At 38.1% G+C, this 27,998-nt stretch overlaps 3 protein-coding genes across 3 annotated transcripts in view; 1 reads left to right on the top strand and 2 right to left on the bottom strand.

The window, feature by feature from the left end:
- Positions 1–27,998, top strand: part of LOC131994658 (suppressor of lurcher protein 1) — a 394,762-nt gene that overhangs the window by 136,945 nt on the left and 229,819 nt on the right. The gene's annotated exons all lie outside the window — the stretch shown is intronic.
- Positions 400–21,714, bottom strand: LOC106083115 (probable cytochrome P450 9f2). The gene is made up of 4 exons (XM_013245967.2): positions 21,415–21,714; positions 1,487–1,994; positions 768–1,428; positions 400–645 (listed from the first exon to the last, which is right to left on the bottom strand). Exons 1-4 carry the CDS (start codon positions 21,615–21,617, stop codon positions 470–472), a joined length of 1,548 nt encoding a protein of 515 aa, XP_013101421.1. The 5' UTR covers positions 21,618–21,714; the 3' UTR covers positions 400–469.
- Positions 25,639–27,998, bottom strand: part of LOC106083116 (probable cytochrome P450 9f2) — a 29,148-nt gene continuing 26,788 nt past the window's right edge. The window contains exons 2-4 of the mRNA XM_013245968.2: positions 26,734–27,241; positions 26,010–26,670; positions 25,639–25,881 (exon numbers count right to left, since the gene is read on the bottom strand). Coding sequence (XP_013101422.2) covers positions 25,706–25,881; positions 26,010–26,670; positions 26,734–27,241 — 1,345 coding nt within the window. The 3' untranslated portion in view covers positions 25,639–25,705. The remainder of the gene's footprint in view (positions 25,882–26,009; positions 26,671–26,733; positions 27,242–27,998) is intronic.

Raw genomic sequence — 27,998 nt, 5'->3', positions numbered from 1 at the left:
GGACATATATATCACATACCTCAAGAACCACAAATGGTGAATTTATCGCCCAATTTCGCTGAAATCTGGATCATAGAGTTGAATAGGAATCCTCGACAGCCATATAGGAATGGTTCAAATGGGCCAACATTTAGATAAAGCTGCCATATAGACCAATCACGAGATTTAAAGTCTTGGGCACATAATTGGCGAACTTATTGCCCGATTTTGATGAAATTCGGAATATGTGAATATGATCCAAATCGGACCATTTTTGGTAACAGACCGGTATCCCGACTTAGGGCAATGGGCCCTTAAAAGAAGTGTGTTGAAGTAATCACCTGTACCTTCACTCCAAGTGTGATCCGATCAATCGATTTAAGGCCATACCTCCTGAACTTTAAAAAGAATCTCTCTAAATATGGAACTATAATTTTTTTTTAATAAATCCAACCAATACACAAATAATTCTTTAAAAATATTATTGCTTTTACGATGCTGGGACTCTGCTGATAAAATTAACCCAAAAACCATCTTTGGGTGCTAACTGAAAACTGGCAGGATTTAGCTTCAGTGGTATGCAACTCTGCTTGGCCGGGGTAAACTTAAATTCACGCAGCAAATAATAGATCATCACTTTTGTCTCCAACAAAGCAAAACGAGAACCTGAAATTAACAAAGAGATATAAAAAAATACTTCATAAAACTCTTTAGACTACAGTTAAAAAATCGAACCCGAAAATTCATAATCATATTTTGTATCCATAAAAAAAATCCACATTTCTTACCAATGCAATTTCTGGGACCCACACCGAATGGCATATAAGCAAAGGGAGGTATTCTATCCTTATTCTCTTCACTAAATCTCTCCGGATCAAATTTCATGGGATTCTCATAATACTTGGGATCACGATGGAAACCAACAATGGGTATCCACACACATTCGCCTTTCTTGATGTCCAATTTAGTGCCATCATCCAAATTATAGGTGATATCCTTGGTGCACACACGATCTGTGGCTATGGCTCCTGGCCATTTTCTTAAACACTCTTGCACCACCATATCCAGGTAACGCATACCCATAATGGCATCATAGGTAAGCGTCTTACCCTCCAGCTGTTGCTCAACATCTTGGATTTCCTCTAAAAGTTTCTCCTGCACATCAGGATTTTCCATCAATTCATGGGTGGTGAGACAAGTCAGGGCAGCAGAGGTCTCAAAACCGGCAAAGAAGAAAAGGAAACATTGACCCACAATATCAACATCACTCCATTCGCGATTTGTGGTCTTGAGGTGTTCTTGATCCTTAAACATGCCGCGAGATTCCATCAGCATATGAATCATATCGGGTCTATGGACATTGTGTTGCTGGCGATATTTCATGGCATCCAAAACCAATCTCATGAAATATTCTGTAGATGCTTTGTCGAACAATTTAATGTCCAAGATCTATAGAAAAAGTCACAAAAAATCTATTAAAGTAACAAAATCTCAAATGTTTGCTTACCTTCATTATTTTCTTGAAATTGGCAAATAACATGAATTTTATATTTTGTTTAAACGAAAACTGTGTCACCTTCTTTCCCATGCGATAGAATTCATTGTCCATATTGTCATATGAATTCACCTGCAAGCCAAAGGCGGTAGATGCTATGATGTCATTGGTAAAACGTGTTATAAAGTCCTTGACTTGCAGCTCCAAGCCTTCTGGTGTGAAAACGGCCGGTTGTTTCTTTACATGAGCCAAAGTGTGTTGGGCCACTTCATTCATTAACTGAAACATGGAACGCATCTTGCTGCCTGTAAAGGCTGGACTTAAAGTGCTGCGCATGTCCTTCCATCGATTATCCTTCATCATAAACAATGAAGCGCCAAACAGATCTTTAGTATCAGTCTCATCGAACAATGAACGATGATTGACAAAATGATCAAAATCCTTGATGGCTATCTGCTTCACTAATTCGGGATCACGTATCAAGAGAAGGGGCTGACGTTGGTCAAATACACCGTAAACCCTGAAAAGAAAGAAAGTGAAATATTTTTAATTCAAATTCTTATTAAAATCAAATTTATCAAAAAATTTTTAATGAACCACAAGTTTTGAGAAAAAATAATTTTTTATTAGTTTTTTATACCCTCCACCATAGGATGGGGGTATACTAATATCGTCATTCTGTTTGTAACACCTCGAAATATGCGTCTAAGACCCCATAAAGCAAATATATTCTTGATCGTCATGACATTTCAAATCGAACTGGCCCTGTCCGTCCATCCGTCTGTCCGTCCGTCCGTCTGTCCGTCTGTCCGTCCGTCCGTCCGTCCGTCCGTCTGTCCGTCTGTCCAACCGTCCGTCCATCTGTCTGTCGAAAGCACGCTAACTTTCGAAGGAGTAAAGCTAGCCGCTTGAAATTTTGTACAAATACTTCTTATTAGTATAGGTCGGTTGGGATTGTAAATGGGCCAAATCGGTCCATATTTTGATATAGCTGCCATATAAACCGATCATGGATCCTGACTTCTTGAGCATCTAGAGGGCGCAATTCTTATCCGATTTAACTGAAATTTTGCATGTGATGTTTTGGTGTCACTTCCAACAACTGTGCTAAGTATGGCTCAAATCGGTCTATGTTTTGATATTGCTGCCATATAAACCGATCTTGGGTCTTGGCTTCTTGAGCATATAGAGGGCGCAATTCTTATCCGATTTGACTGAAATTTTGCACTTGGTGGTTTGATATCACTACCAACAACTGTGCTAAGTATGATTCAAATCGGTTCATAACCTGATATAGCTGCCATATAAGCCGATCTTGGGTCTTGACTTTTTGAGCCAATAGAGGGCGCAATTCTCAATTGATTTGACTGAAATTTTGCATGAGGTGTTTTGTTATGACTTCCAATAAATGTGGCGCAATTCTTATCCGAATGAACTGAAATATCGCACAATGACTTCTACAATGTTCAGCATTCATTTATGGTCCGAATCGAACTTAAACTTGATATAGCTCGAATAGCATAATAGTTATTATTAAATATTCTTTGTTTGCCTAAAAAGAGATACCGCGCAAAGAACTCGACAAAAGCGATCCATGGTGGAGGGTATATAAGAATCGGCTCGGACGAACTTAGCACGCTCTTACTTGTGTTTTTTTTTAACATACTACTGACTTTCTTATTCCACCATATTCCCACCAAAGTTTGTGTTTACTGTAATTAACCGGATTTGTATTATATTTTTCTAACCTTGCCTCTGGATAGCTTTTTAATATTTTAATAGAATATTAAGAATATTTTATATTTTAATTACATACTTCCATTCATACTTCCTTTGTACAACTTTGTTGTGACGGGGGTTAACCGCGGTTGAGCGAACCGACGTTTTCTTTTTATCACACAGTCGAGTGACTTGCAAAATCAACGCATTTAAAAGTATTATTAGGACGTCAGTCTACACCTATCTGATTTTAAATTATTTGCTGCATTCAAGAACAAACTGCGTTTTAAAAACTCTCATACAAGCAAAAGAGATGTTCAGCTGGGTCGTGTCGAACTTTGGATACCCATCACAACGAATATATGAATCATCTTATATTATTATTACTCCACTACCATATCCAGTTTTATATCCAAATATGATCTGGTCTGAATAAAAATTGATTCAGGTCCGGAGACAATAAATCCGATTTTTAATGGGCCTTAGACCCGAAATTAGCAGATTAGTCTAATTCCAGCAATATCTAAATATGGTCCGATCTGGACCATAAGCTGGTTGGATGACGCGTCATCGATCATATTTTATTCAGGTCTAGATAACTCATATACAAGTAACAGTTTCAACGAAATCAGACGAGAATTCCGCTTTTTTTGGGATTTAGACCTAAAATAAGAAGAACGGTCTATATGACAGCTATATCTGAATAATCTGATCTGATTCATATTTGGGTCGGATATCGGGAGGCTTAAAATAACGCACTGTTTAAAATATCAGCGAAATCGGGTCATAAATAAAGCTCTTATGGGCTTCAGACCCTTTATCGGCAGATCAGTCTATATGGCAGCTATATCTAGATATAGGTCGGGAGGCCTAAAACTACTCACTGTTTCAAATTTCAGCGAAATCGGATAAAAAATAAAGCTTTTATGGGCTTCAGACCCTTTATCGGCAGATCGGTCTATATAGCAGCTATATCGAAGTATGGTCCGATTTGGCCTGTGCGAGAACATAACCAGCGTGCATCAAAAAGACGTATCTGTGCCAAATTTCAGCTCAATATCTGTAGAGTGATTACAACAGACGGACGGACAGACTTTTTAGGAAATTGATATTTCGATGTGGTGCAAACGGAATGATTAAATGAATATACCCCCTATCCTATGGTGGTGTGTATAACAAGTAGAAAGGTAATAAGTTCGCCCGGGCCGAATTTTGGTTACTCATCACCTCCTCCGGCATCTCTTTTTTGGCACACAAAGAATAATGAAAAAGAACTGTTATTCTATTGGAGCTATATCAAGTTATAGCCCAATTCGGATAATAAATGAATGGTGAACATTGTAGAAGTCATTGCATAATATTTCAGTTCAATCGGATAAGAATTGCGCCTTGTAGGGGCTCAAGAAGCAAAATCGGGAGATCGGTTTATATGGGAGCTGTATCAAGCTATTGATCGATTAAGACCACATTAGACATGTGTGTTGAAGGTCACGATAGAACCCGTTGTACAAAATCTCTGCCAAATCGGATTACAATTGCGCCCTCTAGAGGCTCAAGAAGTCAAGATCCCAGATCGGTTTATATGGCAGCTATATCAGGTTTTGTACCGATTTGCGCCATTCTTAACGCAGTTATTGGAAGTCATAACAAAACACCTCATGTAAAATTTCAGCCAAATCGGATGAGAATTGCGCCCTCTAGAGGCTCAAGAAGTCAAGATTCAAGATCGGTTTAAATGACAGCTATACCAGATTATGAACCGATTTGAATTATACTAACCACAGTTGTTGAAAGTGATATCAAAAAACTACGTGCAAAATTTCAGTCCAATCAGACGAAAATTGCGCCCGCAAGAGGCTCAAGAAGTCAATACCCAAGATCGGTTTATGTGGCAGCTATATCAAAACATGGACCGATTTGGCCTATTTATAATCCCACTAATAAAAAGTATTTGTGCAAAGTTTCGAGCGGCTAGCTTAACTCCTTCGAAAGTTTGCGTGCTTTCAACAGACGGACGGACGGACTTGGCTAGATCGACTTAAAATGTCATGACGATCAAGAATATATATTCTTTATAGGGTCTCAGACGCATATTTCGAGGTGTTACAAACAGCATGACGAAATTAGTATAACCCTATCCTATGGTGGAGGGTAAAAAAATGAATCATTTATGAACCCATGGCAGCTTTTATGGTCCCAAGAACATAAATTGGGGGATAAGTAAACTATGATAGCTATATTTAAATATAGCCCGATCTTGACCATACTCAGTATGAATGTCGAGGAGACTAACACAACTCATTGTGCTAAATTTCAGCAAAATTGGTTGATTGATTCACTTTGTATGGGCATAAAACCTTAAATTGGGACATCGGTATATTTCGCAACTATATTCAAATTTTAACTAATAAAATAGGCCATATTGAACCGGAAAGCCGAAGGACCTAACACAACTCTCTATACCTAATTTCAGTAAAATCGGTCAATAAATGCGCCTTTAATGGCCCAAGACCTTAAAACGAGAGATCGGTTTATATGGCCGCTATATCCAAATTTAGATTAATCTGGCCCAAATTTTAACGAAATCGAACAATAATTACGCCTTATATGCGCCCAAGACCTTAAAATGAGAGATCAGTCTGAATGACAGTTATATACAAATAAAGACAGATCTTGACCATACCCCTCGAATGTCAAGGGGCCTAACGTAATTCATTGTGCTTAATTTCATCAAAATTGACTAATTTAATTATATTCTATGGCAGCTATATCCAAATCTGGGCTGGTCTGGGCCATATTGAACCGGGATGGCGAATAGCTTAACACAACTCGCTATCCCAAATTTCAGCGAAAACGGTCAGACGAACGGACTTATATGATCTAGACCGCCTTAGATTTTTACGACGATCAAGAACATATACATTATAAGAACGGAAATGGTTTTTCGATGTGATGCCATCGGAATGACAAAATGAATATATCCCCATCCTTCGGTTGTAGGCATTACAAATGAAAGCCTTCTTAGTTCGGCCGGAATCTTATGAGAGGGTTGCCTTTTATATTTCGTGATTGCCCAAAGCAGCGAAAGAGTCCTTTTTGGGGGTTTTTCGGGGCTGGGGGACCCCCCGGAACACTTTGGGCGAAATTTGTGTACCAAGTTCGTGCTCTACTCTTAAATACCTTTCATTTGAAACCCATATTGTCGTAATCGGTAAACATGTCCGTCCGGATGGATTTTGGAATGGGACGTCCCCCCAGGTTATTTGACCCAACATTTTGTAACAATTTCGTGCTTTTGGGGTACCATAAGGTGACATACAAAATTTCGCTTAAATCGGTGCAAGCATCTTCGAGATCTGGCGTTTTTGAAAATGGGGGTTTAGGGAATGGTCCGATATCGATACTATCGTTTATTTCCCATCACCTATATATCAAACGAAGACGAGAAGTACAAATCAAGAGATCGATTTATATAGAAGCAACATTAATGCATGGACTAAATAAAACCAAATGTAAAAAAAGTCCATTGGATGTCATGAGAGAAATCTTTGTAAAAAATTTAAGCCCAATCGGATGAAAATAGCGCCCTCTACAGGAGCAATGTGTCTTAAAGGATACATTCAGTATCGATAGGAAAAATATCAATCGATATTTAGACAAAAAATAAAATATCGATAGCGCCATCGATAATTTGCCAGCTCTACCCCAAACCGGACATATTTGCTGACTATTGCAATAAGGTGCTCAAATGAAACGTATAAGCGGTTAGGAAACGAATTTGATATCCCATTTTGGAGCCAATTGTTTGGGGGACGCCTCATGAGAGAAATCATTGTATAAAATTTAAGCCCAATCGGATGAAAATAGCGCACTCTACAGGAGCAATGTGTCTTAAAGGATACATTCAGTGTCGGATCGGTAATTTTTGTTAAATTTTGCAAAACAACTTAATTTTGCCGATGGTATCGATAGGAAAAATATCAATCGATATTTAGACAAAAAATAAAATATCGATAGTGCCATGGATAATTTGCCAGCTCTACCCCAAACTGGACATTTTGTCTGACTATTGCAATAAGGGGCTCAAATGCAACGTATTTGCGGTTAGAAACTAATTTGATATCGCATTTCGGAGCCAAGTGTTTGAGGGACGCCTCATGAGAGAAATCATTGTATAAAATTTAAGCCCAATCGGATGAAAATATGGCGCAATATGTCTTAAAGGATACATTCAGTGTCGGATCGCTTATTTTTGTTAAATTTTGCCAAACAAATTAACTTTGCCGATATTATCCATAGAAAAAATATCAAACTGGACATATTTGTTGACTATTGCAATGAAACGTATTTGCGATTACAAACTAATTTGATATGCCATTTTGAAGCCAAGTGTTTGGGGGACGCATCATCCCATAAACTCCCCTTAAACCAACGGCAATATGGGGTTAAAAAATGGCATTTGAGAGTAGACCACAATGCTAAGTATTTGTGGGACCACTCCACACCCCTTAAAACACCCCTAAATCGGAAATATTTGGAAGTAGAGCATGAAATTGATACCCACTTTCGGGACCAAATTTCTGAGAGTCCACACCACTCTTTTAATCTACTCACCACAAACCTGGGGGCCTAACCACACCCAAAATACCCATGAGAATATCGGGCTCAAGTCTTTAACATCCACACTTATATATAAACAAGTAAAAAGGCATAAAGTTCGACCTGCCCAAATTTTGATACGTCTTCTCGGGTATATATGTAGACCACCTTTCGGCATAGTCCAGTGAAAAATGCATTACTTATGCACCTAAAACAGCTATTGTATATCGAAATATGGTCCGATTTGGACCAAATTCGGCACGTACATTGAGTTGTCTTATTAATTCAAGTCACTGTTCAATTTTGGTTCAAAATTGGTCTTTTTGGCAGCTATGTCCAAATGAAAACCGATCTGAACCATATAGGACACTGATGTCGAATAACCTATCATAAGCCACTGTGTCTAATTTCAGCGAAATCGGATAATAAATGCTCTTTTCTTGGGGCCAAGATCTTAAATCGAGGGATCGGACTAAATGGCAGCTATATCCAAATCTGGAATGATCTTGGCCCATCTAAAGAAGGATGTCGAGTGGCCTAACACAACTCACTGCACCCAGTTTCGGCTCAATCGGACATTAAATACGCCTTTTATGGGCCCAAAATCTTAAATCAAGAGATCGGTCTATATGGCAGCTATATCCAAATATGGACCGATCTGAGCCAAATTGAAGAAGGATGTCAAAGGGCCCAACACAACCCACTGTCCAAAATTTCGGCAAAATCGGTCAATAAATGCGCCTTTTATGGGCCCAAAACCTTAACCGGGGAGATCGGTCAGAGCTATATCCAAATCAGAACCAACCTGGGCCCAATTGTAGAAAGATGTCGAAGCGCCTAACATAACTCACTGTCCCAAATTTCGGTGAATTCGGACAATAAATGCGCCCTTTATGGGCCCAGAACCTTAAATCGAGTGATCGGCCTATTTCGCAGCTACAGCAAATCTGAATCGATATGGGCCAAACTGAAGAAGGATGGCGAATGGCCTGACACAACTAACTATCACATATTTTGTCAAAATCGGACATTAAATTCGCCTCTTATGGGCCCAAGACTTTAAATCGAGTGTTCGGTCTATATGCCAGCTATATCCAAATCAGGACCGATCTTAGCCATACAGAAGAAGGATATCGAGTGGCCTAGCACAACTCACTATCTCTAATTTCAGCAAAATCGGATAATAAATTTAGCTTCTATGGACTTAAGACCTTAAATCGAATGCTGTCGAGAACATCAGAAAAATTTTTCATGGCATGTATCGCTAAAATATGAACTGTGCCCTGCACTCTGGAGAGTACGCGTTTATAAAAAAATACTATTTCTGTACGGAGGTCATTGTAGCACAGAGGTTAGCATGTCCGCCTATGACACTGAACGCCTGGGTTCGAATCCTGGCGAGACCATCAGAAAAAAATTGTCAGCGGTGGTTATCCCCTCCAAATGCTGGCAACATTTGTGGGGTACTATGCCATGTAAAACTTCTCTCCAAAGAGGTGTCGCACTGCGGCACGCCGTTCAGACTCGGCTACAAAAAGGAGGCCCCTTATCTTATTGAACTTAAACTTGAATCGAACTGCACTCATTGATATGTGAGAAGTTTGCACCTGTACCTTAGTGGAATGTTCATGGGCAAAATTTGTTTATTGTACAATTTCGGTACACTCTAATGTGGTTTTTAAGGGTTTGGTTGAAGTATAAAATTTTAATAAACAAAAAATTGAATAACAATACTCATAAAATATACGTATCACAAAAATGGAAACGACAATTTCGATTATCTCAATGACCATGACAATGATAATGATATGGTACCCCCTTAACGCAAATATTTTGTTTTTAGTTGTATTTTTGATAACAACTCAATTTATATTGTTTTTTTTTCGAGTTCACTTGGTGTTGCCCTAGAGCCAGATAAGCCTATTTATCATATTGCATTATGAGTCACTTTGATTTTTTTTTTGCATTTTTTGCATATGATCCCGAAAATTCATTTGCAATTGTTTATAACAGTCAAACACTGTTAAAAAATTATTAAAATACTCCCAAATAATTTAATCTTACCGATTAAAAATACATTAATAATTAATACCTTTACCACTGTAAATATGCTTTTTTATCCTATTTAATCCTATATTAAATACAATTGCAAATTTTGCAACGCAATAACCTATAAAGCCATCTCATCTTTTAGGCTACAACCATCCTTAATTGAGAAGATAACCGGACACAATCTATTATGAAAAATAATATATCCACTTTTCAAAATAATATGTATATATATCTAAGCTATATAATTAAATTGAATGAACATCTACCGGCTCCAACCGGTTTTTAAAATATCTGTTGTTTTAGTTAAACTGCGTTTTTTAATCAAATATGTTAAATATGGGTTTTTGATTCTGGCAAAACTAAAAAAAATTAAAAATTAAAAGCGCGCCAAGTTTGGCCGGGCCGAATCTTATATACCCTCCACCATGGATCGCATTTGTCGAGCTCTTGCCACGGAGAAAAGAAAATAATTGCAATGTTATTGGAACAATATCAAGTTATGGTTAATTTCGGCGATAATTGAACTGAATATTGGTAACCATAGTAGAAGTCATTGTGTAAAATTTCATACATATCTATTAAGAATTGCGCACTTTGGGGGCTGAAGGAACCAAATAGGGCGATCGGGTTGAGGGGAACTGCATTAGGGTATAAACCGATTCATGCCATTTTCGACACGTATGTTAAAGGTCATCAGAGAAGCCGTTGTACAAAATTTCAGCCAAATCGGATAATAATTGAGCCCTCTAGCGGCTCAAGAAGTCAAGACCCCAGATCGGTTTATATGGCAGCTATATCAGGTTATGGACCAATTTGAATTATTCCCAGCACAGTTGTTTGATATTATAACAAAATACTTCGTGCAAAAATTCATTCAAATCGGATAAGAATTGCGCCCTCTAGAGGCTCAAGAAGTCAAGGCCTCAGATCGGTTTATATGGCAGCTATATCAGGTTATGGACCGATTCTAACTATTCTTAGCACAGTTATTGAAAGTCATAATAAACCACCTCATGCAAAATTTCAGCCAAATCGGATAATAATTGCGTCCTCTAGTGACTCAAGAAGTCAAGACCCGAGATCGATTTATATGGCAGCTTTATCAGATTATGTACCGATTTGAAATATTCACAGCACAGTTGTTGAAAGTCATAACGAAAAACGTCATGCAAAATTTCAGCCAAATCGGATAATAATTGCGTCCTCTAGTGGCTCAAGAAGTCAAGACCACAGATCGGTTTATATGGCAGCTATATCAGGTTATGTACCGATTTGAACCATTCTTAATACAGTTGTTGGAAGTCATAAAAAATACGTCGCGCAATATATCAGCCAAATCGGATAGGAATTGCTCCCTGTAGAGGCTCACGATGTCAAGACCCTAGATCGGTTTATATGGCAGCTATATCAGGTTATGGACAGATTTGAACTATTCTTAGCACAGTTGTTAAAAGTTATAACAAAACACGTCATGCTAAATTTCAGCCAAATCGGATAATAATTGCGTCCTCTACTGGCTCAAGAAGTCGAGATCCAAGATCGGTTTATATGACAGCTATATCATGTTATGGACCGATTAGAACCATATTTGGCACCGTAATAGGAAGTCATACCAAAACACGGTTGGATGTTGTTGGATGTCATAAAAAAATACGTCTCGCAATATATCAGCCAAATCGGATAGGAATTGCTACCTGTAGAGGCTCACGATGTCAAGACCCTAGATCGGTTTATATGGCAGCTATATCAGGTTATGGACCGATTTTAACTATTCTTAGCACAGTTATTGAAAGCCATAATAAAACACCTCATGCAAAATGTCAGCCAAATCGGATAATAATTGCGTCCTCTAGTGGCTCAAGAAGTCAAGTTCCCAGATCGGTTATGAACCAATTTCAACCATACTTAGCACAGTTATTGAAAATCATAACAAAACACGTTATACAAAATTTCAGGCAAATTAGATAAGAATTGCGCCCTCTAGTGGCTCAAAAATCCAATATCCAATATCGGTTTATATGACAGCTATATTAAAACATGGACCGATATGGCTCATTTATAATCCCAACCGACCTACTCTAATAAGAAGTATTTGTGCAAAATTTTAAGAGGCTAGCTTTACTGTATAATTTATAGGGGGATGAATATTTCGAGGAGTTACAATCAGAATAACGAAATTAGTATACCCACATCCTATGGTGGTTTTGGCAAGTAAAACAAAGTTAATTTCTTGTTTTATGACCAAATGTCCCCGCCCCGATAAGTCTCTCCCTGGACCCATTAGTGACTAAAATTGTCCATAAAAAAATTTGCAATATTTTTATCCATTTCGCAATTACGGAAGGATTTTGAGAATTTTTCGATTTCGAACCATAGTGATCAGAGGGCTTTGGTAAAAAATTCAAGCCAAAGGTACTTGTGCATGAAAGATATTATTCATGTGTAAGAGATTTTTACATTCATTTAAGAGTTTCTCCAAGTAATTTTTTCCAATAAAAAAAAAAAAAATAAACCATTCAAATGCAAAATTTTTTAATTGATTTTTTCTACTAAATATAAAAATTTTATTTTATAATGCCATTAGAATTTGGCATTCTTTTGGAATGATTATTCTTATCGTGATTGTTCTTATCGCATCGCCTTGTATATTTTAATCGATTATTGAACTCTTCTGATAAAGAGCTTTGAATGCACCACCTACAGGTGGACATTGCATCATGTATGCGTGATATCTTATTTGCCTAACCCAAATGTTGTGTTTTAATTTGCGAAGAACAAAGAATATATCGGCGTGCCCATTTTAATCTATAAATGTCAAATACCTAATTAGTGGTTTTATTTATTATTCTTTTCAGTACATAAGTATAGAATAACAATAGAAAAAAAACAGTGGTTATGTATTCTTAAAACAAAAATAAAACGCTCTCCATAAAGTTAACATCATACTATGTAATAACATGATAGCATAAAATAGTCAGCTAGTAGTGAAACTGATAATAAAAACCTTATAACCGTTTATTGATAACAAAAAATCTGATATCATACTTGCTTGGTAGAGGATTTGATAACCTACAACATGGTACTATAAATTTGTCACTTTTTTCAAACGCTATGAACGATAAGAGCTTAACCCATTACTAAGTATACCATTCGGCTTAGAATTGCTTCCTAGTATGAATGCATCAAGTCCATCTGTCTGTCCATTTGGTATGGGGCAGGTCGAATTTGTTTCCCGATTACCATCAGAAGGCCTAAGGCAGAAGGCTATTGATTTTAAAAAAATTGTTCCAGTTTTAGATATAGCTCCCATATGGCTGTAGTAGTAAAAATTTTGCTCCTGGCACGCAAAATTACAATCTGACCAGATTTAAACATAGATGCATTATACAGTGGCAGACACCATTTAGAAGTAAAAATCCTTAATACAAAGGCAACATTTTTCATCAAAGGGAAAGTTCCCTTAAAAGTTTAAAACTTGATCAACTTTAAATTAATTTTGCTAATCTTTGGCTCTTTCAGTAATAGTCTCGTCCTCTCACGATCTGGTTCACCCCATAGGATTTTCGCCGTCCTACCGACTGTTTCGCTGTTCCACAGTGTTACATGCGCGTTCGTAGCCCACGGTTTAAAATCGGAATGCGTCGACCCGAAAAGCTTCGGTTTAACCAAGTATTGTATATTGACGGAAGTCCTCCGGTCTTCACTGCCAAATCGTTTGCCCTTTCATTCTCCCTTACTCTGCTATGGTCCTGCAACTAAACGATGCGAATTGTGCCAAGCTCAGAGAAGGAGTTAAACTTCTTCTTACACTCCAGGAATGTTGGTGAACTTACCGTCATGGTTGTTGTTGAGCTGATAGTCCGTAAAGATGTTTGCACTCGACGTACATGCGTTAACACCACACCAGTTCACTCATTCCGTTATCACCCACATCTCCGCCTGCGGCCGTTTTATGGTCAGGCAGTCTTAAACAAATCTCAGTACCTAGGTTCTCAATGTAGACCTCCAGGCTCACTTTGTTCGCTAGCTTTTATGCATCTGTGTAACATGATCTTCCAGATGGCAATACTAGGGTTCCGTCAATCTAAGACTGTGCCTCGGCAGCCATGCCTCGCACTCAACCACAAGTGTCGTCTAAGGTATCGCACGTGATCGCCCGCATCTCCGCCTACAGGACCGTATTATGGCCAGGCAATCTAAAATAGATCTCGGTCCCTGGGTTCTCAATGTAGTCCACCAGGCCCACTCTGTCTTCTAGCTTTGATCCATCCGTGTAACATGATCTTCCAGATGTCAATACTATGGTTCCGTCGATCCAAGACTGTGTCTCGCACTCAACAACAAGTGTAGTCTAAGATATCCGATCGGAATCTTCTTCCATTCTTTCCAGGTTTCAATTGTCGCCTCGATTCTACCGCGATGTTATGAGCTACTTCTATTCTCCCATCGCCTTAAGCCTCATAGCAGCAGTGGCTGCCTCGCACATAATCTGTATGTCATGGGTCGGATATCTGGAATAGTGTCTAGTGACCTAGTGGATGTGGTTCTCATCGCTCCGTCCATGCCAAGACAACATGTTATCTAAACCTGTTGAATTATCCTAACGTGGCACTTTCTCTCCATTGCAATCCACCAAACTACTGAGGTGTAAATTAGCATCGGTCTAATCACGCTCCTGTAGAGCCAGTGGACTATGCGCTCCTGAATGTGACACTTCCAATTCAGTTTCCTGTCCAAGATCTCTCCTAAACGTGGTGCGTCAAATTGGCCCACCTTCGTCTTCCTCTTGAATAGGTAGATTTCACTCCTCTCTGGGTCAATATTGAGACCCCAGGGTCTAGCCCAGTCGTGGACCATCTGCAAGACCCTTTAGGCCATTCTGCATAGCTGGTTCGGATCCTTACCGCTTAGAAGTATTATAACATCGTCTGTCAGCAGATGACTTCAAATCACTCCTTAGTCAGCATCCGTAATAGGTCATTTTATAGGAGTGGCGATTAAATGCCCTAGGAGTGGCGATTATATACCCCCCTGTGGTGGCCTTGTGCCACTATCTCCTTATATTTATGTCATGAGACGCACAATTTATCCACCTGTTCCTTAGCATATGGTTTATCCAGTCTCTAAGCATCGGGTCCACCCGATACTAGTCTATGGATAGGATCATGGACTAGTATCGGGTGCACATTAAACGTACATCCCCAGGGTGAATCGGGTGCACAATGAGCAGACCTGATTTCCACGAAAAGTGGTTTACATGTATACCCGCATGTAAACCACTTTTCGTGAAAATCAGGTGAAAAATGCATACCTTATGCCCTATAGCAGCTATATAGAAATATGTTCCGATTTGCACCAAATACAAATGAGTGACAGTCATTTTTCATTTGTGTATAACAAAATATTTTTTTTTTTTTGTAGCTTTATCTAAAAACAAACCGATCTGAACAATAAACGACACGGATGTCAAAAGGTCGCACATAAGTCACTGTGTCAAACTTCAGAGAAATCGGATTATAAATGCGCTTTTTTAAGGGCTAAGCGATCTCGGTCTATATGGCAGCGATATGCAAGTATTGATCGATCAAGGCCAAGTTGCAGAAATATGTCGAGGGGCTTACATAACGCACTATCCCAAATTTCGACGACATCGGACAATAATTGCGCCTTTTATGGCCCCAAAGCCTTAAATCAAGAGATCGGTTTACATGGCAGCTATATCCAAATCTGAACCGATCTGTGTCATGTTGCAGAAGTATGTTGAGGAGCTTAACTTCACTCGCTGTCACAAATTTCGACGAAATTGAAAAATAAATGCGCCTTTAATGGGACTCAATCTAGGCCGATCTGAGTCAAATTTAAAAATTATTTCGAAGCGCCTAACAATATTCACGGTCCGAAATTTCGGCGAAATCGGACAATAAATGCGGCTTTTATGGGCGCAAGACCTTAAATCGAGAGATCGGTCTATATGGCAGCTATATCCAAATCTGGACCGATCTGGTCCAAATTGAAGAAGGATGTCGAAGTGCCTAACACAACTTACTGTCCCAAATTTTAACCAAATCGGATTATAAATGTGGCTTTTAGGGGCCTAAGGCCCTAATTCGGCGGATCGGTCTATATGGCAGCTATATCCAAATCAGGACCGATCTCAGCCAAATTGAAGAACGATATCGAAGAGCCTAACACAACTCACTGTTCCAAAGTTCAGCATAATCGGTTATAACTGTGGCTCTTAGGGGCCTTAGACCCTAAATCGTCGGATCGGTCTACATGAGAGCTATATCAAGATATAGTCCGATATAGCCCATCTTCAAAAATAACCTGCTTATGAACAAAAAAAAATCTGTACAAAGTTTCAGCTCAATATTTCTTTTTTTTTTTTTAAAGACTGTAGCGTGATTTCTTGATACCCATATTGTCCTTATCGGTCCACCTTTGATTTTGGGTGGTGTTTTTGGGGTAACTGTGGAGATTCCGCCTCCTTCCGATGTCAATGAATTATAAAGCCTAGTCCTACTTCCTGACCATATTCGTAATCAACTCCCGAATACCTTTCATTTGAGTCCCATATTGTTATGATCGTCAAATAAACCTATTTTAAGGGATGGCCCCCCAGGTACTTGGACCCAACTTTTATTATGAAATTCGTACTCTACTCGTGAATATCTTTCATTTGAATCCCATATTGTCCCGATCGGTACACTTTTATTTTTGGGTAGTACTTATGGGGTAAGGGGGAGGGTCCGCCCCCCTCCCGAGATCAAAAAATTATATTGCCTATGTTTTCATCCAGACCAACCTACACAATCTGTGAAAATTTCAAGGTCATCGGTTCAGCCGTTTTTGAGTCTATACGGAACAAACAAACAGACAAACAAACACAAATTGAATTTTATATCTTGTTAGCGATTATAAAGTATATTATCACCTAAAATACAAGGGGACTTAACAATAAAAAAAATAAAGAGAAATGGAATGGAATGAAATAAATTGAAATGGAATGGAACGGAACGGAATGAAATGAAATGAAATGAAATGAAATAAAATGAAATGAAATGAAATAAAATAAAATGAAATGAGGTGAAATAAAATGAAGTTGAATAATTAATTTAGTTTGTTTATATTAAAAAAAATATTATTGTTATGTCATTTTGAATTGTAGCTTGTACCAGACGCACCTTGTTATCTTTCAGAATATTTTCAAACACTGCTTTTCAAAACCAAATACATACATACATATGTCAGCTTTTACTAAATTGTTTTTTATTAGAAGCTTAATCTATTATAATATTGAAAATAATTGCCTCCATGTACACCCCTATAGCATCAAATGCTAAATTGAGATAGGTCATTGTAATTAAATCGTTAACGGTCGACTAACATCATCCAATTTTAAAACTGAGTTTGCTTTTAACATACGATTACTGAAAACATAACTGACTACTGGAGCTGTTATTTTATATATATTTAAACCAGTTAGGAAAGGGGAAAGTCGGGCTGTGTCGACTGTATACTACCCTAGACCTACTCTTTATGTACAATGTGGGAGCTATATCCAATTCTGAATCAATTTTGATGGACGAAGGCTTTTTTGTAGATGGGTTATTAAACAACAAATGTCAAGTTTCGAACAAAGCAAATAAACAGCAAACTGTAATAACTACGGTTGACAAATGACAACGTTATTGCAATTTATCCAAAATCTGACGAACAAAAATATATATCTTAATCTGAACGGATTTCCAGCAAACTGCTCAGGTATTGTGGTAGTCGTCGAGGAAAGCGTTGTGCAAAATTTTGGCAAGATTGGTCAATAAATGCGCTTGCTATGACTCTAGAAATACATACATACATATCTGGCAGCTATATCTAAATCTGAACCGTTTGCCATGAAATTCACCCATAATTTCGAGTCAAGTGCCTGCACCAAATTTTAGGACGATCGGATGAAAACTGCGACCTGTACTTTGTACACAAATTAACATGGACAGACAGACAGACGGACATAGCTAAATCGAATCAGAAAGTAGTTCTGGGAAAGTGATCGGTACACTTATCAATGGATCTAACTCCCTTCCTTCTGAGTGTTACAAACAAATACACTTAGTTATAATACCCTGTACCAGAGTTGTCGTGTAGGGTATACAAACTGCGACGTATTTTAGAATTTTGTATGCAGCCAATGTTCATTTTTTTTTCAATTTATTAAACATATGTGTGAGAGAGAGAGTTCATGTTCAAGGTCCATGGCAATGAACAGTAAAGTGATTGATTGAAGAAAGCTAATTTGACAAATATTTAGATATATTTTTTAAAAAACATTTTCAAAAAGACTTATGTCGTCATATCTTGTTATGAATACAGGTTTGTTTTAAATTAAAGACGCACAATATTTTGCTTTAATTAATTCTTAATTCAAATATGTATTACAATTATTTATTGTTAAAAGAAAGGCATGAGATTTAAAAATTATCAAACATATAAAAATTTCTAAAATCAAAATAAATTCAGCAGAGCCGATCTTAGCCATCTTCAAGAAAGATATCGAGGGGTCTAACACAACACACTGTCCCAAATTTTAGCGAAATCGGACAATAAATGAGCTTTTTATGGGCCAAAGACCTTAAATCGAGATATCGGACTACATGTTAGCTATAACCAAATCAGGACCATCCTGAGCCAAATTGAACAAGTAAAACGGCGTTAAGTTCGGCCGGACCGAACTTTGGATACCCACCACCTCGGATATATATGTAAACCACCTTTCATCAAAATTGGGTGAAAATTTCATACCTTATGTCCCATAGCAGTTATATCGAAGTATGTTCCTATTTGGACCAAATACTTATAAGTACAGTAGATATATCTAAAAATAAACCGATCTGAACCATAAACGACACGGATGTCGAAAAGCCTTCGTCAAATTTCAGTGAAATCGGATTACAAATTGCACCTTCTATGGGGCCAAGACTTTAAATCGAGATATCGGTCTACATGGCAACTATATCCAAGTCGGGACCGATTTGGGCCAAGTTGCAGGAAAATGTCGAAGACCCTAACACAAAGAACTGTCCCAAATTTCGGCGAAATCAGACAATAAATGCGCCTTTAATGGGCCCAAAACCTTAAATCGAGAGATTGGTCTATATGGCAGCTATATTCAAATCTGAACCGATCTGGGCCAAATTGAAGTTGGACGTCGAAGAGCCTAACTAAACTCACTGTCTCAATAAATGGCAGCTATATCCAAATCTGGACCGGTCTGTACGATATTGCAGAAGTATGTCAAGGGGCTTAACACATTTCACTGTGCCAAATTTCGGCGACATCGGAAAATAAATGCTCCTTTTATGGGCCCAAAACCTTAAATCGAGAAAACGGTCTATATGGCAGCTATATCCAAATCTGAACCGATCTGGGCCAAATTGAAGAAGGATGTCGAAAGGCCTAGCACAACTCACTGTCCCGAATTTCATCAAAATCGGATAATAAATGTGGCTTTTATGGGCCTAAGACCCTAAATCGGTGGATCGGTCTATATGGCAGCTATATCCAAATCTGAACCGATCTGATCCAAATTGACGAAGGATGTCGAAGGGTCTAACATAACTTACTGTCTCAAATTTCAGCAAAATCGGACAATAAATGTGAGTTTTATGGGCCTAAGACCCTAAGTCTGAGGATCGGTCTATATGGCAGCTATATCCAAATCTGGAGCGATCTGAGCCAAATTGACGAAGGATGTCGAAGGGTCTAACATATCTCACTGCCTCAAATTTCAGCAAAATCTGACAATAAATGTGGGATTTATGGGCCTAAGACCTTAAATAGGCAGATCGGTCTATATGGGGGCTACATCAAGCTAAAGTCCGATGTAGCCAATCTTCGAACCTAACCTTCCAATGGACCAAAAAAGTATCTGTGCAATGTTTCAGCTCAATATATCTATTTTTAAAGATTGTAGCATGATTTCAACAGACAGACAGACGGATGGACATGGCTAGATCTCTTAGATTTTTACGACGATCAAGCATAAATACTTTATAGGGTCCGAAATAGATATTTCGATGTGTTGCAAACGGAATGACAAAATTAATATACCCCCATCCTACGGTGGTGGGAATAAAAAATATTTTTACACAAAGAAAAATGTGGTCGTAACTTTTCAGGTGTCCTGTATGTTCCAAATGTCGAAATCGCGTAAAAAGCCCAGATAGGTCTATTTTGCAAGATAGGTCTATTTTGGAAGATAGGTCTATTTTGCAGTTACATGTTTCTAAACGGATTTTATAGACAGAGGGATAGAAAAACAATTTTCAACATCACTAAGTTATATTTGAACAAGATTGAAGATAACAAATAAGAGCGTGCAAAGTTAGGCCGGGCCGAATCTTATATATCCTCCAGCATGGCTCACATTTGTCGAGTTCTTTGCGCGGTGTCTCTATTTTAGGCAAACAAAAAATAACGGATAAGAATTGTTATGCTATTTATCAAGTCATAGTCCGATTCGGGCCATTAATGAATTAAATTCAAAAAACTGTAGTAGAAGTCATTGGGTAATATCTCAGCCCATTCGGATAAGAATTGCGCCTAGTAGGGACTCAAGAAGCATAATCGGGAGATCGGTTTATATGGGAGCTGTATCAAGCTTTAAATCGATTCAGATCATACTGGACACGTATATTGAAGGTCATGCAAGATGCCATTGTACAAAATTTCTGCCAAATCAGACGAGAATTGCGCCCTCTAGAGGCTCAATAAGTCAAGATCCCAGATCGGTTTATATGGCAGTTATATCAGGTTATGTACCGATTTGCATCATACTAAGCACAGTTATTGGAAGTCATTATAAAACACATCATGCAAAATTGCAGCCAAATCGGATGAGAATTGCGCCCTCTAGAGGCTCAAGAAGTCAAGACCTAAGATCAGTTTATATGATACCTATATCAAAACATGGACCGATTTGGCCCATTTGCAATCCCAACCGACCTACACAAATAAAAAGTATTTGTGCAAAATTTCAAGCGGCTAGCTTTACTCCTTCGAAAGTTAGCGTGATTTCGACAGACAGACGGATGGACTAACTAACCGACGGACATGGCTAGATCGACTTCAAATGTCACGCCGATCAAGAATATATATACTTTATGGGGTCTCAGGCGAATATTTCGAGGTGTTACAAACAGAATGACGAAATTAGTGTACCCCCATCCTATGGTGGAGGGTATAAAAAGTACTTCAAAAGCGATTAACAACCCTTTTATATCTCCCATTCCGTGGTGGTTCTTGTTGTCATTTCGATTTAAAATTGCATCATTTATTTTGAAATACCAAAACATTTTAAAATATTTGTTTGTTTCATGCATCAGTTCACTAATTTCACAGCACAATAGAAAACAAAAAAAAATCACAACTATGAATAAAATCGAATATCGTATGCCCTACCTACCAAAAATTCACTATTTTTGACTTAGGTTAGATCGAAAAGAGGGTGCGGAAGTTAATCCGCCAAAGCCAGCAATCGGCTTGTTGTACACTCTATTCTTTTTTTGACTTACTTGCTATCACTTTTATTGTATAAATCAATCACAATGTCGAACATAGATTTGCGACGCAAAATCATTTCCCAAAAATTGCCAACCATTGGCACAGGTTTGCAATACGGTAGGCCACGATCCCTAAAGAAATCCTTGTAGGCAGTGGCCCAACGATAGAACAAATACAAGGCCACCGATACCAGTATTAGAAATTCTGTCCACATTTTGTTTTTGCTTTAGTATTCTTAATGAAATTTATAAAATTTTTTATTCGCAATGTCGTTTTTTTTTAGTTTATTTGTTATGATCACTTGTGCGTTTCTTTTGAGACTGAATGTAAATCTGGAGAAATTTACTTTTTTATTCTCATCAAAAAAATAAAAATAAATAAAATAAAAAGCAAGCAAACACAAGAGCTGAGAGCTCTCGCAAACTGGTATTCACAATAAGTCTCTCTGTTGAGTCATATATTTGTGCCTAAGGGCATTATTAAAAAAAGCTTTAAGCTTTTTGACAATAAATAAATAAAAATTTGAATTTAAATTTAAGTTTAGGTTTATGTTTTTTGATTTTAGTTGATAATTTACAAATGTTAAAACACATTGCAACAGCCAATCGGGAGGTGAAAAAGTTTGGGTGGAAGTACTAAAAGACAGTAAAGCAAAATCGGAAAATGGTATTCTATGTCCCTCTGTATTTATAACCTCTAGCATAGATGAGCGGTCGGCATAATTCTACGCTAAATTTCTCTATATTAAACATATAGAGTTGCCCAAAAAGTAATTGCGGATTTTTCATATAGTCGGCGTTGACAAATTGTTTCACAGCTTGTGACTCTGTAATTGCATTCTTTCTTCTGTCAGTTATCAGCTGTAACTTTTAGTTTGCTTTAGAAAAAAAGCGTAAAAAAAGTATATTTGATTAAAGTTCTTTCTAAGTTTTATTAAAAATGCATTTACTTTCTTTTAAAAAATCCGCAATTACTTTTTGGGCAACCCAATAGTTTAACAAGTAAAAAGACGTTAAGTTTAGCCACCATATCAGCTTTATCGAAATATGGTCCGATTTGGACCAAATTCGACACGGATATTGAGTGGCCTTATAAGTACAAGTTATTGTTCAATTTTGCAGAACAAAATGTTGGTCTTTTTGGTAGCCATATCCAAACATAGACCGATCTGAACCATAAACGACGCAAATGTCGAAAAGCCTAACATAACTCATTGTGTCAAATTTCAGCGAAATCGGATTATAAATGTACTTTTTATGGGGCCAAGATCTTAAATCGAGACATCGGTCTATATGGCAGCAATATCCAAATCTGAACCGATCTGGGCCAAATTGTAGAGCGATGTCGAAGGCCTTTACACAACTTACTGTCCCAAATTTCGGCGCAATCGAACAATAAATGCACCTTTTATGAGCCCAAAACCTATGACACCTATATCCAAATCTGGACCCATCTGAGTCAAATTGAAGAATAATGTTTAAGGGCCTCACACAAGTCACTGTCTCAAATTTCGGCGAAATCGGACAATAAATGCGACTTTTATGGGCCCGAAACCTATGGCACCTATATCCAAATCTAGACCGATCTCGCACATAATGCAGAAAGTTGTCGGAGAGCCTAACACAACCCACCATTCCAAATTTCGTCGATATCGGACAATAAATGCGCCTTTCATGGGCCCAAAATCTTAAATCGAGGGATCGGTCTATATGGCAGCTATGTCCAAATCTTAACCGATCTAGGCCAAATTGATAGAACGAGATGGAAGGCCCTTACACAACTCACTGTAACAAATTTCTGAGCAATCGGACAGTAAATGCACATTTTATGAGCCCAAAACCTATGGCAGCTATATCCAAATTTGGACCGATCTAGGCCAAAATGCAGAAAATTGTCGAAGGGCCTACCACAACTCACTATCCCAAATTTCGATATCGGACAATAAATGCGCCTTTCATGGCCTCAAAATCTTATATCGAGGGATCGGCCTATATGGCAGCTATATCCAAATCTGGACCGATCTGAGCCAAATTTAAGAATAATGTTTAAGGGCCTTATACAAGTCACTGTCTCAAATGTCGGCGAAATCGGACAATGAGTGCGCCTTTTATGGACCCAAAACCTTAAATCAAGATATTGGTCTATATGGCAGCTATATCCAAATCTGAACCGATCTAGGCCAAATTGAAGAAGGATGTCGAAGGACCTAACACAACTCACTGTTCTAAATTTTGGCAAAATCCGACAATAAATGCGCCATTTATGGGCCTAAGATCCTTATTCGGCGGATCGGTCTATATGGCAGCTATATCCAAATCTGGACCGATTTGGACCAAATTTAAGAAGGATGTCGACTGACCTGACATAGCTCACTGTCCCAAATTTCAGCAAAATTGGATAATAAATGTGGCTTTATGGGCCTAAGAAACTAAATAGGCGGATCGGTCTATATGGCAGCTATATCCAAATCTAGACCGATCTGAGCCAAATTGAAAAAGGATGTCGAATGGCCTAGCATAACTCGCTGTCTCAAATTTCAGCAAAATCGTATAATAAATGTGGCTTTTATGGGTCTAAGACCCTAAATCGGCGGATCGGTCTATTTGGGGGCTTTATCAAAATATAGTCCGATATAGCCCATTTCAAACTTAACCTGCTTATGGACAAAAAAAGAATCAGTGCAAAATTTCAGCTCAATATCTCTATTTTTAAAGGCTGTAGCGTGATTTCAACAGACAGACGGGCAAACGGACGGACATCGTCTTCGATTTTTACGCTGATCAAGAATATATATACGTTATAGGGTCGGATATCGATATTTCGATGTGTTGCCAACGGAATGACAAAGTGAATGTACTCCCATCCTTCGGTGATGGGTATAAAAAAGTAAGTAGGGCTCATCATTCACATTTACGTTAAGATTCGCGTAATCTTTGAAGAAGTACGGTCCAATGATGCCACCAGCTCATAAACCTTATCAAACTGTAACTTTTTCTGGATGTATTAGTAGCTTTTGCAATGCTTCTGGCTGATCTTCACTCCCGAATCGACAATTCTGCTTATTATCGTAACCATTGACCCAAAAATTAGCTTCGTTGTTCAGATGGAAAAGTGCGCGGGTCGAATTTTGGCAACCCACCACATTTGAGTTTACTTAAAATTAACACAAATAAACTTAGTTGAAGGGCTCAAGTGTAATTTACGTTCAAAGTCGTTACGAAATCCACCAAAAATTTAAGCTTCTTGGGGTCTTGAAACACTAATCGGGAGATTGGATTATGAGGGTGCTATATATTGTAATAAACCGATTTGAACCATACTTACCACAGATGTTGGAAACAATCGCAGAAGACTTCATGCAAAATGTCAGCCAAATTGGACAACAATTGCGGCTTCTGGTAGCTCAATATGTCAAATGGGGAAATTGGTTTAAGGGGAGATATTTCAGGTTATAGATTGATTTTGAACATATATACCGGGGATGTTGCAAGTCAAAGTTCTTGCAAAAATGTTTAAGGTCAACAGATTTTTATAGAAATGAAACGATAAAATTTACATTTTTAACTAAAAAATTACACCAATCGGATAGGAATTACCCCCTATAGGAGTTCAAGAAATCAGGATATCGGTTTATATGGGAGCTATATCGGGTTATGGACCTATTCAGACAATATTTGGCATGCATTTTGACGGTCATATCGGACAAGAAAAGCGAACTAAATGGGATTAAGAAGTGCAATCGGGAGATCAGTTTATATGGGAGCTATATCAAGTTTTATACAGATTCAGACTACACTTGACAGGTATGTCGATCGCTATAGCAGATGTTACTGTGCAAATTTTCAACCAAATGAGCCTCCAGAGGCCGCAATTCTCATCCGATTTGGAAGAAATTTGGTACAACGGCTTCTTGCATAACCTTCAACATACGTGTACAATATGGTATGGATCGATCAATAGCTTGATAAAGCTCCCATATAAACCGATCTCCCGTTTTTACTTCGTGAGCCCCTACAAGACGCAATTCTTATCGGAATGAACTGAAATATATCACAATAGCATATTCATATTCAACATTCTTTGTTTGCCTTACAAGATATACTGCACATAGAACTCCACACATGCGATCCATGGTGGAGGGTATATAAAATTCGGCCCGGCCGAACTTAGTACGCTCTTCCTTGTTTTTTATCCCACCTCCCTGCCTCCTGAAGTTGAAATTAAACCTCTCCAAATGCTGAATAATAATTTATTATAAAAAGCCAACAAATACTCCACTAATTCTTAAAAATACTGTTGAGTTTAGGATGCTGGAACTCTGCTGATAAATTTAACCCAAAAACCATCCTTGGGAACTAATTGAAAACTGGCAGGATTTAACTTCAATGGAATGCAACTCTTTTTGGCAGGGACCAACTTAAACTCACGCAACAAATAATAGATCATCACTTTTGTCTCCAACAAAGCAAAACGAGAACCTGAAATTAATAATAAATATAAAAAAACCTGAGTTTTTGAAACCACACTTTAGACTAAAACCAAAAAGCAGAGTCCAAAATTCGAGATAATTTTGTCTCCATTAAAAAAATTCATGCACATTTCTTACCAATGCAATTTCTAGGACCCACACCGAATGGCATAAAGGCAAAGGGAGGTATTTTATCCTTGTTCTCTTCACTAAATCTCTCTGGATCAAATTTCATGGGATTCTCATAGTACTTGGGATCACGATGGAAACCTACAATGGGTAGCCACACACAATCGCCTTTCTTGAATTCCACTTTAGTGCCATCATCCAAGTTATAGGTGATGTCCTTGGTGCACACACGATCTGTGGCTATGGCTCCTGGCCATTTTCTTAAACACTCTTGAACCACCATATCCAGGTAACGCATACCCATAATGGCATCATAGGTTAGCGTCTTACCCTCCAGCTGTTGCTCCACATCTTGGATTTCCTCTAAAAGTTTCTCCTGCACATCAGGATTTTCCATCAGTTCATGGGTGGTGAGACAAGTCAGGGCAGCAGAGGTCTCAAAACCGGCAAAGAAGAAAAGGAAACATTGACCCACAATGTCAACATCACTCCATTCGCGATTTGTGGTCTTGAGATGTTCTTGATCCTTAAACATGCCGCGAGATTCCATCAGCATATGAATCATATCGGGTCTATGGACATTATGTTGCTGGCGATATTTCATGGCATCCAAAACCAAGCTCATGAAATATTGAGTGCATTCTTTGTCAAACAATTGAATGTCCAAGATCTATAGGAAACATTACAAAAGGATTAAATTTAAAAATATAGTACTTCTCAAATGTTCACCTACCCTCATAAGTTTCTTGAAATTGGCAAAAAACATGAATTTCATATTTTGCTTAAACGAAAACTGTGTCACCTTCTTTCCCATGCGATAGAATTCGTTGTCCATATTGTCATACGAATTCACCTGCAAACCAAAGGCGGTAGATGCTATGATGTCATTGGTAAAACGTGTTATAAAGTCCTTGACTTGCAGCTCCAAACCCTGTTGCGTGAAAACGGCCGGTTGTTTTTTTACATGAGCCAAAGTGTGTTGAGCCACTTCATTCATTAACTGAAACATGGAACGCATCTTGCTGCCAGTGAATGCTGGACTTAAAGTGCTGCGCATATCTTTCCATCGATTATCCTTCATTAAAAACAATGAAGCAGCAAAGAGTTCTTTACTATCATTATCATCGAACAATGAACGATGATTGACAAAATGATCGAAATCCTTGATGGCTATCTGTTTGACCAACTCGGGATCACGTATGAGAAGTAGGGGCTGACGTTGATCAAACACACCATAAACTCTGAAAAAAAGAAAAGGGAAAATAAATTATTGAATGGAAAACAAGTAAGAGCGTGCTAAGTTCGGCCGGGCCGAATCTTATATACCCTCCACCATGGTCGCATCTGTCGAGTTCTTTGCGCAGTACCTGTTTTTAGGCAAACAAAGAATTATGAATAAGGACGGAGGAGGAGCTATATCAAGTTATAGTCCGATTCGGGGCTCAAGAAGCAAAATCGGGAGATCGGTTTATATGGGAGCTGTATCAAGCTATAGATCAATTCAGACCATATTGCACACGTATGTTGAAGGCCATGGGAGAAGCCGTTGTACAAAATTTGTGCCAAATCGGATGAGAATTGCGCTCTCTAGAGGCTCAAGAAGTCAAGATCGCAGATCGGTTTATATAGCAGCTATATCAGGTTGTGGACCGAATTGGACTATACTTAGCACAGTTGTTGGAAGTGATATCAAAACACTATGTGCAAAATTACAGTCAAATCGGATAGGAATTGCGCCCTCTAGAGGCTCAAGAAATCAAGACCCAAGATCGGTTTATATGGCAGCTATATCAAAACATGGACCGATTTGGCCCATTTACCATCCCCCCATCCTATCGTGGAGAGTATAAAAATACAAATTTTGCTAAGAATTTTATTAATTTTTGTTTATATGGGTGTATACTAATTTAGTCATTCCGTTTGTAGGTTAGGTCAGGTTTAAATGGCACTCTGCCATTAGACCAACTTACACATTTTCGTGATATTATGATACCACAG

This window comes from Stomoxys calcitrans, chromosome 2 (genome assembly GCF_963082655.1).
Source record: "Stomoxys calcitrans chromosome 2, idStoCalc2.1, whole genome shotgun sequence".
Taxonomy (NCBI): domain Eukaryota; kingdom Metazoa; phylum Arthropoda; class Insecta; order Diptera; family Muscidae; genus Stomoxys; species Stomoxys calcitrans.
Note: the sequence above shows the minus strand (reverse complement) of the source record. Positions and strands in the feature narration are given on the sequence as shown.